This window comes from Aythya ferina, assembly GCF_964211825.1.
Source record: "Aythya ferina genome assembly, chromosome: 9".
Classification (NCBI taxonomy): Eukaryota; Metazoa; Chordata; class Aves; order Anseriformes; family Anatidae; genus Aythya; species Aythya ferina.
The window spans coordinates 20,989,423-21,005,996 of NC_140305.1; the positions used below are offsets into that span (position 1 = coordinate 20,989,423).

At 39.9% G+C, this 16,574-nt stretch overlaps 1 protein-coding gene across 2 annotated transcripts in view; it reads right to left on the reverse strand.

Annotated features, from left to right (window-relative positions):
- Window positions 1-15,297, reverse strand: part of MFN1 (mitofusin 1) — a 24,053-nt gene extending 8,756 nt beyond the window's left edge. The window contains exons 1-11 of one of the 2 annotated variants that reach the window (XM_084528794.1): window positions 15,186-15,297; window positions 14,713-14,834; window positions 13,735-13,870; window positions 10,980-11,142; window positions 10,205-10,329; window positions 8,511-8,619; window positions 5,700-5,807; window positions 5,157-5,310; window positions 4,967-5,034; window positions 961-1,082; window positions 142-268 (exon numbers count right to left, since the gene is read on the reverse strand). In XM_084528794.1, coding sequence (XP_084384920.1) covers window positions 142-268; window positions 961-1,082; window positions 4,967-5,034; window positions 5,157-5,310; window positions 5,700-5,807; window positions 8,511-8,619; window positions 10,205-10,329; window positions 10,980-11,142; window positions 13,735-13,870; window positions 14,713-14,827 — 1,227 coding nt within the window. In that variant the 5' untranslated portion in view covers window positions 14,828-14,834; window positions 15,186-15,297. Of the gene's footprint in view, window positions 1-141; window positions 269-960; window positions 1,083-4,966; window positions 5,035-5,156; window positions 5,311-5,699; window positions 5,808-8,510; window positions 8,620-10,204; window positions 10,330-10,979; window positions 11,143-13,734; window positions 13,871-14,712; window positions 14,835-14,986; window positions 15,126-15,185 lie in introns of those variants that run through there. The other variant, XM_084528795.1, reaches the window with a different exon arrangement.
- Between the last annotated feature and the right edge of the window lie 1,277 nt (window positions 15,298-16,574).

Here is a 16,574-nt window from a genome sequence, read left to right on the forward strand (position 1 = left end):
GACTGGATATAATTCACTCCCTCTTACGGAAACAAACTCACCTGATCAAACAGGTTTCCTACCAAGTACGCTAGAATTTAAAGAAGGGAAATAAATCGCTTCCTTACTTGACTAGAAAACTGTCCTCTTTGCCTTACTTACTTTATTTTCTACTTCCTCAGTTACACGCTTGATTTTTTCCTTAGTATCTTCCGTCAAAATGTTCAGCTGATTTCGAACAAAGTCCAACCGATCCTTCTGATCTTCTCGCTCTTCCATTGAGTGAACTCTTAACAGAGCAGAAAGGAAATCACCATCACCAGCAGGTATTCTCCCCAAAATGAAACAAGCACGTACCATCAGGCACGAACCATCTAGCTTATGGTTTACTGACAGCCAAAGAGAATCCAAAGTGACAGTGGCTGAGCAAAGCAAAGACACTATTTCAGAACGACTGAAATTTAGGCATTGAGTTTACAGGCGCATTTACAGGCTGCACTGATTGAACATGATGCCAATGACTGGGTTTTGATAAATCTTAAAAAGCAGCATTTGGACTTGGAATACTTTTGTACACCTGTTGTGTATACCTCTGTACATAATTACAACTAAATATACAGGGAGGAGAAAAAAGGGCCTTTAATAATTAGCCTTTCTATGCAGGCCCAAACATTACTGCTGAGATGTTGGATACAACTAGAGAAAACTTGTAATTTCAAATAATTTTGAAAAAAGATCAGAAAACCCCCAGACTGCAAATCATTAACAAGGAATAACAAAGTAAACCAAGAGCCCTATACAGAAGTCCCAGACACAGGTGAACAGCAGTGAGACTGACAAGCCAGAGAAGTTCTTTATTTCTTACCAACAGAGATAAGTGAATTTTACAGTCCATAATGGCCCAAGGAAACCACCAGCATAGACATGGCTCCTCAGAGGATCTGGAGAAACCACAACCAACCAGCCCTCCAGCCCACCTACCTTTTCTCTGCTGCTGCTACGTTTATGGCGTCCATAATGTTTTTCACAGTATCTATTATCTGTTTAGCTCTGATAGTGTGCTGTTCAAACTTGGTTTTCACGGCTGACTGCGAGATACACTCCTGCGAGGGGCCCAAGCCACAACACATTACTGCAATTCCATACCAACACTTTCTGGAATTTCTCTGTCAGAAAGCACTTGCTGCTACTACCATGAACTTAAACCCATGGGAAATAAAAAGAGAGAAAGTGTACAGAAATCAAAAGAGAACAGAACTGAAATCTCAAATTAATCTACAGCAGCAAATATGTACCTCCATGTTCATTCACAGTAATGTGCATAGGTTTTTTGTTTAAAATAAATAAATAATGGAAACGGAAAAAGCAAACTCAGATGTCTACATAAGATAAAGCTAGCTCTTCTGAAAATTTTCCAAGCTATCCCTTTAGAGTTATGAATCTCTAACACGAATGCTGGCAATATTGCCTAGCTTGTGGTTTGTTTGTTTTTTTTTCAATAAATACTCTTAGCTTCCAGCTTCGTTTCAGCGTCAACACAAATTTTACATGCTCATGTCACACTGACTCTCCAGGCAAAAATACACAATTAGGAATAGGAACCAAAGATTATCTCACAAGACAGAAAAGTTGCTAAGTAGTCCTTAAAATATTAGCTCCTTTGCAGATTATTGCCGTGTTAAGCACATCAGCAGAGAATGCTCTGAAGTGAGAGCTTCTGATGAATCTGCAACCTCCGATATTGTACAGGAACAGTTAAAGAACACCGACTGAAAAGATATGCAAATGTTCAACCTGGGCAGAAGCAAATCAATTGTTGCAAACTGTAAATTAAGACTTCGATTTTTTAAAGCAACTGCACATCATGGGTTATGTAGCCAATAAATGGTGTTGGAGCTCAAGCTGCTGTAGGTCACAAAAGAGCAGCATCTTCTGTATTAGGGGAAGGAAAGCAAGCACCTAGTTTCTTTGCATCAGATCTGTTTTTTCTTGGTGGTGGTGATGTTTTTGTTTGTTAATTGCTCTTTATCTGTGCATACACCTTTCTGAGCATTTAAGCTGCTTTGTAAAGATTTGCCTATGACCTTAGCATATGCTGTAAAAACAAATTTCAGCTAACTACAAATAATAGATCAAAGCAAAATAAACAAAATGGGTGAAATATATTCCCTGTTCCTCGATGAAGCAGATCTAGAAATCAGCAATGAAAGGCCAGAGTTTCAGAAATATCAGCACATTGTTAGAGCTAGACTAGACACAGAGGAAAGTCTTCCCAACATTGGTATGTGGTAGATAAAAGGACGACAGCCACTCACAACACAACCAGAAAATCCAAGTTAGAGCACTAGGAAAAACACAGAGGTTAATGATACGACTGGGAAAGGTAAGAGGAGGAGAGTAACATTTTTGCTGATAGTCTGTAAATAAACATTTACTGAAACAAAGATAGAAGCTGTGTTTCAATAGCATAATCAAAACCAGCTACCTTCCAGCCAACTTCCAGTACAGCAAGAGAGACTTTTAGCGCACAGCCTGCTATAATCCCATACGGTGTTAGGGAAGGATTCAGCAGTAGCACACTGATTCAGGCTGTGTTACTGACTCCGAATAACAGCTGGGATTATTCTGCCCTGCCTCCCTCTTTCCCAGACCATTTCTGTTAGCAGGTTTGTGAAGCAACTCGACAAACACCACAACCTGAGGCACACTGGCTTTTGTTTTTATGTAGAATATCCCCTATAGACTACTACATACAGTGAACGATACAAGACGTTTTTTTGGTCATTTTGATAAGGTATTTCTACATATCTCATTGTAAAATTTCAGAAAAAAAAATATACACAAACTACTTTCCATTATTCCACAGCATGAATGGTTGAAATTTTCCTATTATCATTGCAAGCTAGCACTGAAAGGTTGCTTCTAGACTTTCTAAGATTCTAGCAATACTAAGCTCCTACCAGTCTCGGGATGGACAGGTTTTCCCACTGGGGAACTGGTACTAAAATCCCGAAACTGGGAGTACTGGAGAAGTAACAGTTCCCCCTCTCAGCACACGTGGAAAAGAGGAAGAAGCTGGCCAGTTTTTAATGCAGTGAAGACAAAAATCACGGTGAGAAAACCCAGCAGGAGCAAACCCAGCAGATACAGTCAGTGGGAACAAGCAGACAGGTGCATAAATGAGGTGAGGAGACAGCTTAGAGATATGACCTGGATGGAAGAGAGCAAGAGACGTGGGAAGTCTGAGCAGTGCACCCGAACAGGGTAAGGAGCAAAGGGCAAGGAAGACAGACTGAGGCAGGGAAGGTTAATTGTTGACAAGAACAGACAGAAGCATCCTGCTCTCGTCCCTTCCCTTTCACAGACTGGAGTGTAATCCACGATTCTTGGGACCTGCAGCTCCTCTGTCAGGAAATATAAGTAAATCCAAAATGCTTTAGCGAGAAGTGCTTAGGCTGTACTCACAGATAAACACCATCAAAATTTTGTCTAGCAATGCATAAAGCATGGTAGCAAGTAGAATTTTGTTCCCAGACTGAACACAGAAAATTCTACCTGACGTACAACATTTTTGTTAATACATGACCTAGTGCTGGTAAACATCAGCACATTTTTGTTATCAGTGACTTTATCAGCTCAAGTGCCAGTAATTTGAGAGTTAGATCTGAAGATTTCAGAGTTGGTAAACCACTTAAGTATCAGCCTTGCTTACAAATGAAATGCTATTGTAACGTAGGAAACTGCCCACATAACTGTAAGAGACTGTAGAAAAAAGTGCAAAAACACATGGCAGTAATTGAGTTATAAGCTTAATTTCCACTTTTTTCCTACTGATTTGAAGTTTTCTACTATAATCCTAGGGACTAAAACTGCAAACAAAAATGCAAGTTTGGCTACAACGAGTAGTTGCACTACAAAAACATGAAATTTTATGTCACATGGACTCGTGCCCTGCCTGTATTCTAAACTTATTATTTCAACAACTCAGTCATCTGCTACAAGAGCATGGGTAAGGACTGAATGTAAACTTCAGTCTGACATTTTCTTCCTTTTTGCAATTTTTACTAAGGTCAAATGTGCTTGCTTGTAATGAAAGAAAAAAAATATTTTTTAGAGGTAATTTGATTTTTAAATATACAGAACAAGAAATTACTGATTGAGGCATGCAAGAGCAGTCTCTAGCATTTGCTGGATAGAAACTGCAGTCATACTTTCCAAACTTGTGTTGCATGAGATGTGCCAACACACCCCCCCAGAACAATCGAGGCACATCCAAGATGCCACCTTAAGATAACCAAGAACAGATTCAGAGTTACCACATTCCGCAAAACGAGTTAAATCTATCACACAGAAATCAGCATCATCTGGCGAGACCTACTTTGGAAGCAGGTGTAAACTCCAGCTATGAATGCGGTTAAACTGAGGGTGAAGGATGGATTTTGTACAGCAACGAGGATGCACAGTGTTAGTGTTCAGAGTATCAGAACTAAGAGGTAGATAATGATGATAATTTTAAAACTCTGGCTTTAAAAATGCAAGTAAATATTTAGTTTTACATCAGTGAAACACAATACGTTACACTGTTCGAGTCCTGAATTACAATAATTAATTACACAGCAACAAATTCAGAATAGAATAAGGCTTCCTGAGGAGCAAAAACTTCTGTCAGCTACTGGCCATAAGCCATTAAGAGCACAGTCTCTTCTTGTATCTTTTAGACTATATTGGTATTGAGATTTCTAAACACGAGCTTAAAGGCCAGTTTTGATCCCTTCTCTCACTAAACAATACTTCTTTTTAACCTGCTATTTGAAGTGAAAACACACGAACAGAGATGAAAGATAAAGCGAAGCTGTCACACAGTTTCAATACCTGACACTCCAACACTTGTTCACACCGGTAACGTTCAGTAAAATTAAGCTAAGCATAAACAGAAGTTACCTTTGCATCAATAAAAGAGGTAGTCTAAAATGCCCATCATAAATACCTCAAATATCTGCTCAAAATTTTGAAATTCCTGGAATCTGGTTTGAAATCCTTCAGCAAGCGCTCCACCTGTGAAACAAAACAGACCATAAGTAAGGGAACAATACAGCATAACAATGCCTGTATCTTAAATATTTACCAGGTTTTATGATTTTTTTTGTATTTGAGGAAAAGTGAGAGTTCCTACATACCACCCTCTGGCATCCCTTGGGCCTTCTGTCTCCTGGCACTGAGAACTTCTTTTGCTGAAACAAAAAAGATGCGATTCCTTGCTTCTACAGGATCAATAACTTTGAGCTCATCAACTAGAAAAGTCAGGCAGCGCTCCATGTGCTGCCTGCGCACCTGAGGAAAAGGTAAAAAGCTCATGAGAAAAAGGCAAAAACTGAGCCACTGTCAAATCAATGCCTCAGAGCTGCGCTACCATTACAAAACTAAACGACAATACAAAGAAGATTTTTTTTTAAAAAAAAAGCTTACTGTTGGAAACAAAGGTTCTAAGCAAGATTCCCATTGTGTTACCTGTGTGCATATGCTGCAGTTTGAATTGGACCAGCAAGTTATTTCCATTTTCTGATCTAATAACTTATCCTGTTACTATAACGCAAAGCTGGTGTTTTCATTTTAAGACCTGTATCACTGAAACAATTTAGCATGCTTCATGCATGTGCAGGTCTTTTTTTTTTTTTTAATATACAAAAATAATTCCAAATAAGAGCCATCAAGTCACTTACATCTTCCATATATTCTGGTTCTGATGCAGAGGCATCCCATCTATTATTCAGGATGAAGATGTTTGGTTTAGAAAGCCGTTCGTTCACTTTATGGAAAAAATGCTTTTCCTAAGAATTAAAACACAAACAGAAGACTTCCCAAACATCCAAAACAGCCATGCATTTTTCTGTAACAGATTCTGAATATAAACAAGATTTTTTTTTAGAGATTCATATTAAAAATAACTCATTAGCATTAAAACCCACAGATAATCAGCACAAAAAAGGCTTATGTTAGTTCAAAAGTCATTAAGTATCCTAAAACTGAAGCCAATGCTAAGAATTGACATCAATTAGCTGCCGTTAATTTCTCTAAAAGTAGGTACAATTAATAAAATTTCTAAAACAAGTATTTTAGAAAACACTGGAACAAAAAAAAAAATCTATTCTTCTATAAATCTGTCACATAATTTGCTCTTTTGTTTTTTTCCTTCTGCTTTCACTCTTACAAAAATTTATCTCCTTCAATTCTTATAGCTTTCTATTAAATTTGTTAGCAATTGTGTGATACACTCACAATATTTGTTGGGGAAGAGAAAGGGAAGGAGCACACAAAACATTACTGTATTTCTTTTTTTTTTTTTTTTTTTTTTAAAGTAAGATGCCTGGCTAAAACTGATGTCTTCCTTTTCTGTATGTTCTACCAACATGTTCTTCTCGAACCCACCAAATTTAGTTTCTACACCCATAAACTATATTATATTCGTCATCTCTAATTATAATCTGGTTGAAGAAAATATTAGCTTGAACTACAGGTTAGTTACATTTCCTGTTTGAATTGCATCTTATGGCTTGAGCCACAGGGAAAAGCCTTTTTTAGGATGGAACATTCAGCAAGAAAACAAGCACGTGCTTGGAAACATAATTTAGATCCCGTTCTTGCACCTACCACCCATCTATTTGCTGCAGACATAGTGGGTAAAAACCACGATGGAGTGAATCCCCAGTCAGCACAGCTCTAGCAGAAAAGATCTCTGCTGTTACAAGCTTTTTGAACCTGCAGCAGGTCACCATCAGATATTCTGGACACTGTGCTGGAGATACATTAAGTCTCCATCATTTGGGGAGTAAGTATGCGAAACAAGATTACTGATGCAGAAACGAGAACTTAGTTTAATGAGAATTTATGAGGGACTATCATAAAAATCGTGTTTATGCAGAGAATGTCTGGCTGTATAGCAGCTGCCAAATATTCTCAAACCAGTTACAACAAAAGGTAAAAATAATGCCTAAGCAAGATGAGAACATAATTACCATATGTTTAACCTGAAGGATAAACTTGTGTAGGCAAAGAAAGAAATTACCATTTGCCACAATGCAAAGCAAAATGCAAATGCTTTAGAGCAGTTATACAACTGTTAAAGGCAACTTTATGTCTACTAAGCTGAAAAATTAAAATTTAAAAAAAGGAGAAAAAAATTTGTTTGCTCAAGTCAAGGCCCCACAACCACAACTAGAATCTACTTCCTTCCCCTCCAATATGCACCCTGGATACCAGTCACCTCTAGATTCTAATGGTAACAAGGTGCTCAGTATTAAATGAGGGTTCAGAGGCATGACAGTTGTAAAAATAAATAAATAAATGAAGAGTTTTATGCTTTAAAGAATTTGCAAGACTATAGGCCAAAAAGTGCCCTTTGTGTGGCATAACAGAAAAGATACAGCCGCAGTTGTGCCAAACCCTGTCTTTGCCTTGAATATTGTCAAAATTCTCTTTTTTTCTTTTAAGTCAGATCTCTTTCATATTTAAGTCTTTATGGATTCAGATCAGAAAACGGAATTGGTTGTCTTTAAACTCACCTTCTCGAATTTCTACTCAATGCAAGGAAACACTGTCTGCATATTCAGACCCTTATTGCATTAAAACTGCCTCAATAATTAGAAAGCTCAAACACTAAATGTCAGAACTATCCTCAGAACAACGATGAGCATTTTATTTGTCTACAGGAAGCTTAATAAAAATCTCCAAGATTTCCCAATAGTGTTGCACAACATCTTGGCAGGCACACTATTAACACAGAAACCAATAACACAGAAACCTGATATTGAAATTGTGTGCATTCATAATACTTATAGAAGTTTAGTCAAAACTGGAGATCACTATAAAATTAAAGCAAATCTCTGGGCACGTTTTGAATATCAGAACAGCTTATTTGGCCACCTTATATGCTCTCTTTCTACAAGTCATATAATATTCAGGCTGCAAGGTGTACGGAGGTTCTCTCTCTCTTTTGAGACAGGGCTTTATAAAATAAAGGTGTTAAAACATCTTCAGCTATTCCATGCAACACGACTGCTTATGGCTAGCATCTTCATATGAAAAAGCACAAAGTCCTACAAGGGCAACCTGTAGCACTTGTCCTCAAAACAAGGTATATTAAGGGAATTTACCCCCTTCCAAGGCAAGAACATAAGGAACAAGAAAAATTTCCTTAACCTACTTCATGTATATTCATGAACTTCTGTATGTGAAATCCTTTGTAATTGATTTATTTGATAATACATACAAATCTCTTTGGCTGAGAAATATGGACAAATTGGAAAACAAGAGAAGTGCTACAGGCATTTATTAAAAGGGAAACCGAAAGGACAAATTTCATGCTCAAGTCAGTGTAAGCAAAGCTGGTAAAAAAACAGGTTCTGTTTTCCCTAAGGAGGGATCCACCTGCAGCACTTCATGGAGCTTCTGTAAAGGACTAATGGCAGCCTGTCAGTTGTGGAATTGCTGAATATTTAAACAAAACACTAATGTAAAACCATTGCACGCCATACCGTGTTCATGAGAGTCGATTCAGAATTGGCAACCAAGACAAACACATCAGCATCTAAGCAGAATTTGTCAATCCAACTGTCGAGCTCTGTAGTAACGTCTGTGCCAGGGCTGTTGAAAATTGAGACCACAAACTTGTATTTATCCAGCAAAGGAGCGATTCATTTTTAGAAACTGATGAAAATAGATTGGGATTGCCTAAGAACCTTATTGTAAGTCATGAATTTTTATATCTATAGTCTAATGCTTAACTCAAGCTTAAGGCAAAGAAAGAAAATGTTCATTACCATTTAGCGTATCATTCGTTAGACCATCTACTCATTACAAGATGCAGTTTAATTAATAAATGTGCAGATCATAATAGCTAAAAAAGTAACAGGCAGTCTGTCAGAAATCTAGGCAGTCTCACAGAATGGTCTTCCTCCCCATATCCCATGTTTAGGTTGTAATCAAAAAGGACAGTTGTTCATTAAAAGTTTTTCCATTAATAAAAGCCTAATTAAAATAATAGATCTATGCACAGCTTGCATAATATAGCGACAATTAAAATGAAATTAGGACTATAATGCTGTCAGTTTTTCAGGACTAAGTGGAAGATGATCACGTCCTGTTGGCAACAGCTCAATTATTCCTGGTTCAAATTTGCTTTATATAAAAGGTGATTTTCTTCTTACGAGTACCTGTTCTTAGATTTCAGACTGCTTTCTTTTCTTTTAAGATTTCACCTTTAGCAACCCAAGACTGTGCAGATTAAATCACGTCTAGTACCATACCCAGGCAAGGATCACTTCTGGGTTTCCAGCACACCTCCGCTATGCAGATGTCCCCAAGGAAACAGCACAACTGCGTAAGCTCAGAGGTCCATCAGTACGTCAAACAAAGCAGCACCAGCCTTTGCCAGCCAGGCTGGCGTTAGTACTGACACGAGATCTGAGTTTGTACCCCAGAGACACTGACAACTTCCAGTGATTTCAATGGTGCAAGATTAGAGGTGCAACAAAAAGCACTATTTACAAGTTCACTTGTAAGAATAAAATCTCTATTACATTCACTTAGTAGGTATAGATCACCTGGCAGTTTGATTTTTTATTTTTTTTTAAACCAGTTTATAGCTCAAAGAGGCCTGGAATACTGACATTTGACACAGATAAACTAAATCTTTCAGGATTCTTTTATACACAAACAATGGGAAACACAATCCCAACATGTGGGCACACAGAACCAACTACAGCAATTCTGTTTTGCAGGCACTCATCACTGTGGTACGCAGGTACTGCAACTCTTAAAAGAAGCTTTAAGATATGAAGTCCAGACCGCTCGCACTTCATGTGATCAGTCTGAAGCACTTAAGGACCGGGAATGCGCAGAAGGTTTATAGTTGCTGCAACAACCCTATGCATGCTCCCATAGTGTTTGTTTTAAAAGTGGCAGTGTACTCAGCCAAAAGCTAGTCCTTTATACAGCTGATCACAAGACACCTGTGTGTTCCAACTGCTGCAAGGCCAACATCACTGGAGCGATGACAGGCAGCACTATATACAGAAGAACAAACTCTGCACTACTGATATAAAAAAAAAAAGCCTCTCAATAATCTTGCAGCCCAGTAGCCATACCACAAGCAAACAGTAAACCTCTTTTATAAATATTACAGTGGTTTATTTATTTGAGAAAGTCTTTATTAAAACAGAGAACATACCTGTCCACTAAAACCAAATCGTCTCTCAGCAGGGCACACTTCGACTTGGGCCAGAAGACATGGACAAGACAGCCAGCTTTCAAATCTTTATCCATGTGAAGTGCATGAGCAAGCTGATTGACCGTCTATAAAGAGCATAAAGAAAGAAGACACACATGCAATACGCACCACAAACGTGTCTGTAAACAACCCAAATTTGGTTCTCAAGCAAACCTGTCATATAGAATAACAGAGTTCATACTTCAGGTGAATATTTGTTAATTTTAATTTATTTTTTAAACCTCTTCAGACTCACTGCCATCTAAAGAATGAGCTGTGCTTTGAAAACCAAACAGGAGTTTCACTGCAGCCACAAAGTGGTATTCCTTACAGGGCTAGAATTTGCAATACGGAGAGTTGGCACAAATTTGCCTCAGAGGTTTAACACATCAACGTGAGCAATTAAATAAGGTAAGCGCCGTAAGGCCAAATGAGAGCAATGTTCCTAATCTTCAGCAAGTAACAGAACTTACTGTCAGTCTGTAAAAATAGATCTCTCAAAATAAGCTATGCCACAAGGAGACACACGCTAGTTATTTTCCTTGAAATATCCAGGAAAATTTTTGAAGTAGAATATTTTCATTTATTAGTTATTCCTTCCTGAATAAGAACTTAAAAATATGTAATGAGTTAGACTTGAAACTGTTGTTAACAGACAGGTCTTTGGAGAACTGGATACCGTGAAAAGTACAGAAATAATTCAAAATCATTCACAGAAGTCATTCAGAAGCTCTACCTTGACACTCTTCTTTTCGTCAGATCCTTCTGTCATAAGATAAGCCTTATCTCCATCAGTCCCTTCCACACTGAGGAAGCAGTTAGTTGTATGGCCGATCCCACTGGGCAGCACCTTATCCCACAGCATGGCATTAATGACCGAACTCTTCCCACTGCTTGTTCTAGAGGGAAAGAAAATAGCAGCACTTTGAGCAGAGTACAGCAGCATTAAACACACCTTTGTTTTGAACTGAATGTGCCCCCTTTAACCACGTTAGACCCAGATTTTGCTAGCTGTTTGGAGTGATTCGGCATCAAGCCAGTAGCACAGCTTGCCAGAAAATAGTAGAAAGTGCAGGAAAAGTTCATCTGAATAGCAATTCCAAAAATCTTTCTTGATACCAACACTGCCTACCCAAGCAAGAAATCAAATTGCCATTTGCATAACTCACACCAGCTGAACAAGCCCAACCTGTACTGGGAAGCATGCCTGTATCTGCCATACCTGAATCTACATCCGGCATTTGTAAAATCTGCACCAGAAGAAGCATCTAGCCTAAAATGATGCCTTTGACCAACTTGAAACAACTGTTAAGTCAGAGCACCCTGTCCCACATCAGGGGGCAGCCTGCCGGTTTCTTTGTGCCAGCACTGGCAGCCCTGCAGAAAAGGACTGACTAAAAATCTGTGGAGCATTTTGGGCAGGATCATGTTTTGATCAGGTAACTATTCCACATGCCTCTCACAGCAAAGCTAAGGGAATTCCAGGGATGCCAGAGGACATGAGGAAAAGGTTGCATGACAGGGGCAGAGAAGGACCACGCTCAGATCATTTAACTGACAATAACCTCAGCCTAATGAAGACCTCCAAAGGAAGACGTGAAGCAATGTGCAAAAAATAAAAATTCAAATTTATTTCTCACTTATAACCCTTATAATGCAAACGCCGTTTTTAATCGTGAAACTGAGTCTTGTCCTTATTTCAGAAGGAAAGAAGCAAATTAACCAAAATCTTACTAACCAAATGGAACTGTTTGCCAACTCCTCAGCTCCACAAGAACCTGAAGTTCTCCGCAGTGCCCTACTTTGCTCTAACCCCCTACCCCTCACCCACAGAGTCTTAAGACTTAACTCTTACACAACAGTACAAAGCAAGTGTGGACTGTAATTCATTTCTGGAGCTACTTCAGTGCTCATTGTACAACAGCTTACAAATGTATTCAGAATGTCAGAGGGGGAGTTAAGGTTACATTCATTCTCTCTTTCCTGCACTGAACTTGCAAAAGCATCTTTTAACAAGCATTGCCACTTGTAAACGCATTCAGCTTTTAACTTTGTGAAATGTCAAGGCTGAGATAAAAACAATTTATTTATCCCAGATCCTTTTATTGTTTTTCTTTAAATAGCCGAACCATTTTTAGAAAAGCTAGGGTACAAACACTACTGTACACATTTTTTTTCCAATGCTATTACAAAATTTTAAAAATTAGAACATGAAGAGTCATATTCCAGAAAATAGAAGTAACCACACGTTAAATTTAAGCACGGGGAAATAAAAATAAAAATAAAAAATTTCCTGAAGCAAACTGGGCTAACAGACACCAGGCTAATCAGTCACACAAAAGCATTTGAAAGCACTGGAACCTTAATCTCTTGGAAGGATTTCGCTCTCTAACATAGGACTTTGCATTCAGTAAGGCTGATTTTCGGCCTATTTCTACACCGTCCAAAATTTGCAAGAAGAGAATTGCACAATGTGTGGTGCACAGACATTTATGAGAAGCGTTAAGACTCAGTGAAAACTTCAAACCTCTCCACTATGATGAGAGTGAAAAGCAAAACACAGCACAACTAAAAGCAAACAGATACATAAAACTTCAGTGCTTTGGGTCCAAGAACCTGACAGCACTTCTATTAAAAAAAAAAAAAAAAAAAAAAAAAAGCGAAAACTTTGTATGTAGCAACAGAAACTTTTCTCTTTTACTCCCTCTTTTTCTGCAACAAACAATAAAAATACAGCTGAAATGATCCCAAGGTGACCAAAAGTTTTTTTAAAAAAATTAATTGCTATATATATTTTTTTTTAGTTTTAGAACTGAAGTTAGATTACAAATCAGTAACTTTGGAAGTGTTAACCTAAACGTGCAAAAGACCTGATACTCCGTTTGTAATACTACCAGCAAGGACTTTGAACTAGAACTTTCCCTAGTCAGTAATTCATGGCAGCAGAAATTTGTATTATGTTCAGATTTATCTGTAAGCCATATAACACACTGCTACTATTATTCCTAACGATGATCACACGGATCTGTTAAACCAATGACACAAGGCAAGCCTCTCTAACAGACTGTTTTTCTTCAGTTGCTTATATGTGGAAACATAAACAGCTCAAAGTTTAGTTTTCAGTACTTACAATAAACATAAACAAAAGTTGTTAACAATAGTCCAGTAAACAAACAAAGCCATCATGTTAAAAAAATGTGTAAAAGACAACCGACTCATGTCTTCTGAAGTCATATTAAAACAAAGAAACAAACAATTTTTTAAATAGTTTATCAATAGAACATGTAACAAGACACATAATTCAGTTACACAAATGGCGCAAGACGGCATCACAGCAGTTAGGTAAGGGTGAGCATGCTTTTATGTATTATGTTTCAAACGATTATCCTGTAATGAAGAACTTATTTGTAGGTTATATGCACTGGAATTAGAACATTAAGCTCTGAAAGATAAGAGAGATCAAATTAAGTTCTGGTAATTTCGTTCATTACCTGCCAAAAAATGCCACTTTCATGTGCCTCCGTGAAAGCACCTCACCGATGACTGCCAGCTTCTTTTTATATGCCTGTATTTTTGCTAGTTCATCTTCTGTTGCTATATGTTCAAGCTCTGGGTTCCTGTATGTTGCTGCACATAGAAAGACGAAGAAAATAAAAAAAAAAACAGATTACATGCTTATGGACACAAGATCTAGATTATCAGTACCTCACATGCCAAAGATCTGTCCAAATTTTTATTATATAGTGGTAAAACAAAATGAACAAAACCCTTCTACAGAATCTGATATTAGACTCCATCATTTGACAAGTCCACACAGCACCTGTGAAATCACGACAAATTGCTGCAGGTGAATCCACAGTCTCTAACTGCTAAAAATAAAACCAATCATGACAGCATCTCATGATCTGAATGACCCTTTCAGCACACCAGGCCATGTTCACAAGCTTTCGGATATGCCCCACTCATTGTGAAGCTCCCCTCTAGAAATCTTGTCACCCAGAGACTGGGCTGTCCTCTCACTGCAGAGCTCACCGGGGACATGAGCAACCAGATCTGTGTGGCAACACACGCACCTCCACATTGCTAAAACTTGCGAGGGTGTAACCGTGGTTTTTTTGCACTATATTGTGTTGATCTACCTTCCTGCTCAATAGTGGGAGAGCCTGTTTGTCCTTTTTTCCTATATAAAAGAAACTGAAAGAAGACTGTAAATGCTGAAGCAGTTCAGCTTTGACCATTGTGGAAGGCAGGCCAAGCTACCTGCCACACGATGCAGATTTTATTAGGAAGTAACCATCCTAAGTGCTGCTGCTAGCAGGAGATGAAAACATCAAGTTAAAATGTGACGATTTCTGAAGGTGTACGTTTACCTGAACAGCACACGAAGCAGTATGGTAATACACACTACACTACTGCAAAGCAAATTCAAGGCAACAGACTAGGTCCTCGTGTCAGGGATGGAAACCAACCTTCCACGAAAGTCGCTCCCTCGGTGACGTAGTCCAGCAGCTGGTCGAAGATGGCAGTGATGGTCTTCTTCGCCAGCACGAAGTGCTTCAGCGGGGACACCGCGGCTTCTGCCATGGCGTGCCTGCGGGGAAAGTCACCTCAAAGTGACCAGGCACCCGGGAGCACCCGTGTCAGCGCGAAACCACGCGTGTTCTCCCCCGCTAATTACAATTAAAAAAAAAAAAAAATTGTAAGTAAGGACGCGACCGGAGGAGCACACCAGGGGGCACCGACCTCTCCCTCACGGCGTCCCCGTGACGAGCCCGAGCCCTTCACTCGGGCACCACCACGGCAAGGGCAGCCGCCGCGCGGAGCCGTGTCCCGGAGCCAGGGGTCACCCCGCGGCACGGCGCTGCCCGCCCGGCCGCCTGCAGGCCGCAGCCTCCGCCCGCCTCAGGCCTAGGCCCAGCCCCGGGCCCGGCCCCGCCGTTACCTGGCAACGGCCGCGGGGCCCCGCTCCGCCGCCGCCTCCCGCCCCGCCGCCACCGGGCCGCGCGCGGGCAGCGCTTCCGCTTCCGCCCGCTCCCGGATCCGCCGGTGGGGGCGTGGCGGCCATGTTTAGTGAGGGGCGGCGGCCGCCATCTTGGGGCAGGGCGGCGGGGGGCGGCCGGGCGCGAAATGGAGACGGGGCAAATGGGGGTGCGGCCCCGCCGCGCTCCTCGCGGCTGACAGGATTTTTTTTTTCCTCCCTTTTTCCCCTCTCCATTTTATTCCATTTCCTTGTATTTCATTTAATTAATTATTTTTGTGGTCAGAACTCAGGTTGGCTGCTTGCCCTTGCCAGCCTCAGTTTGGGACTTTTGTACCCAAAAGGTGTCCCGAGTTACAAGCCCCGTCCCCTGCCAAGCACGGCAGGAATCCAAGGCAAAGGAAAGGAGCCCTGACTGCGGGCCCTGCCTTCTGTCAGCACCCTGGTTTAATCACTCAGCCGCCACCTCGAATGACAAACACCAGATTTGTTCCTAAAGGTCCAAGCACTGGAAATGTATACATGTGATACATCCCCATAAGAGAGCACAGGAAAAGAGGAACAGCCACAAACAACAATGAGAATCAGTGACACTTAGTAAGCAGTGCGGAGAATCAGATAATTACTCATCCGTTGTAGTTCAGTTCCTGCAATAATTCATGGGAGCGTAGTTTTGAAGTTCCCAGAATCTTCTACGTAAAGAACTTCCCCTGTTTGGTACCAAAAATAGGCCCAGAAGCTGAGATGCTCTTTGTACTATTAAACCAAATGCAGAAAGCAAATAAAAATTACTTCCAAAACCCATGGTGTGATTTTGGATAGCTTCTAGTTAGCTGCCACTCAAGCAGAGGAAGCTTGCAGGTATCTGTATAAAAAACTGATGAATTTGACACACTTATTGAGCATCTCTAAGAAAAGCATGTATTGACATATTTCTGATTACTACAGTTAATGTCTCTAATCCAGGACTGAGACTAACTGCTCAAGCCATAAGGTTTAGAGAAGACTTTGGTCTCTGGCAGTGCTCCAGTGCTCCAAGTTCACCCCGATGCACCACGCCTGACCTTCCACCTGCACACTTCAAATGAATAAGCCCAACTTTTCTAATTCACAGCTACCATGTAGCGCCCTCACTACGATCAACGTGCCTTCCCTAAGTAAAATGAGACCAACTGCCCACATAATTTTCCATCTACTTTCTAATAGATTAAATAAGCAAACCCAATGTTAGTCCCTAATTTGTAAAATCCATGCCAAGTCAAACTTGAATATATTTCCTAACTAGACACTGTGGTGTGCATTTTAGTTAAGAGTTTGGCTTCAAAACATGCTTATGGCATGTTTTAATTCCCA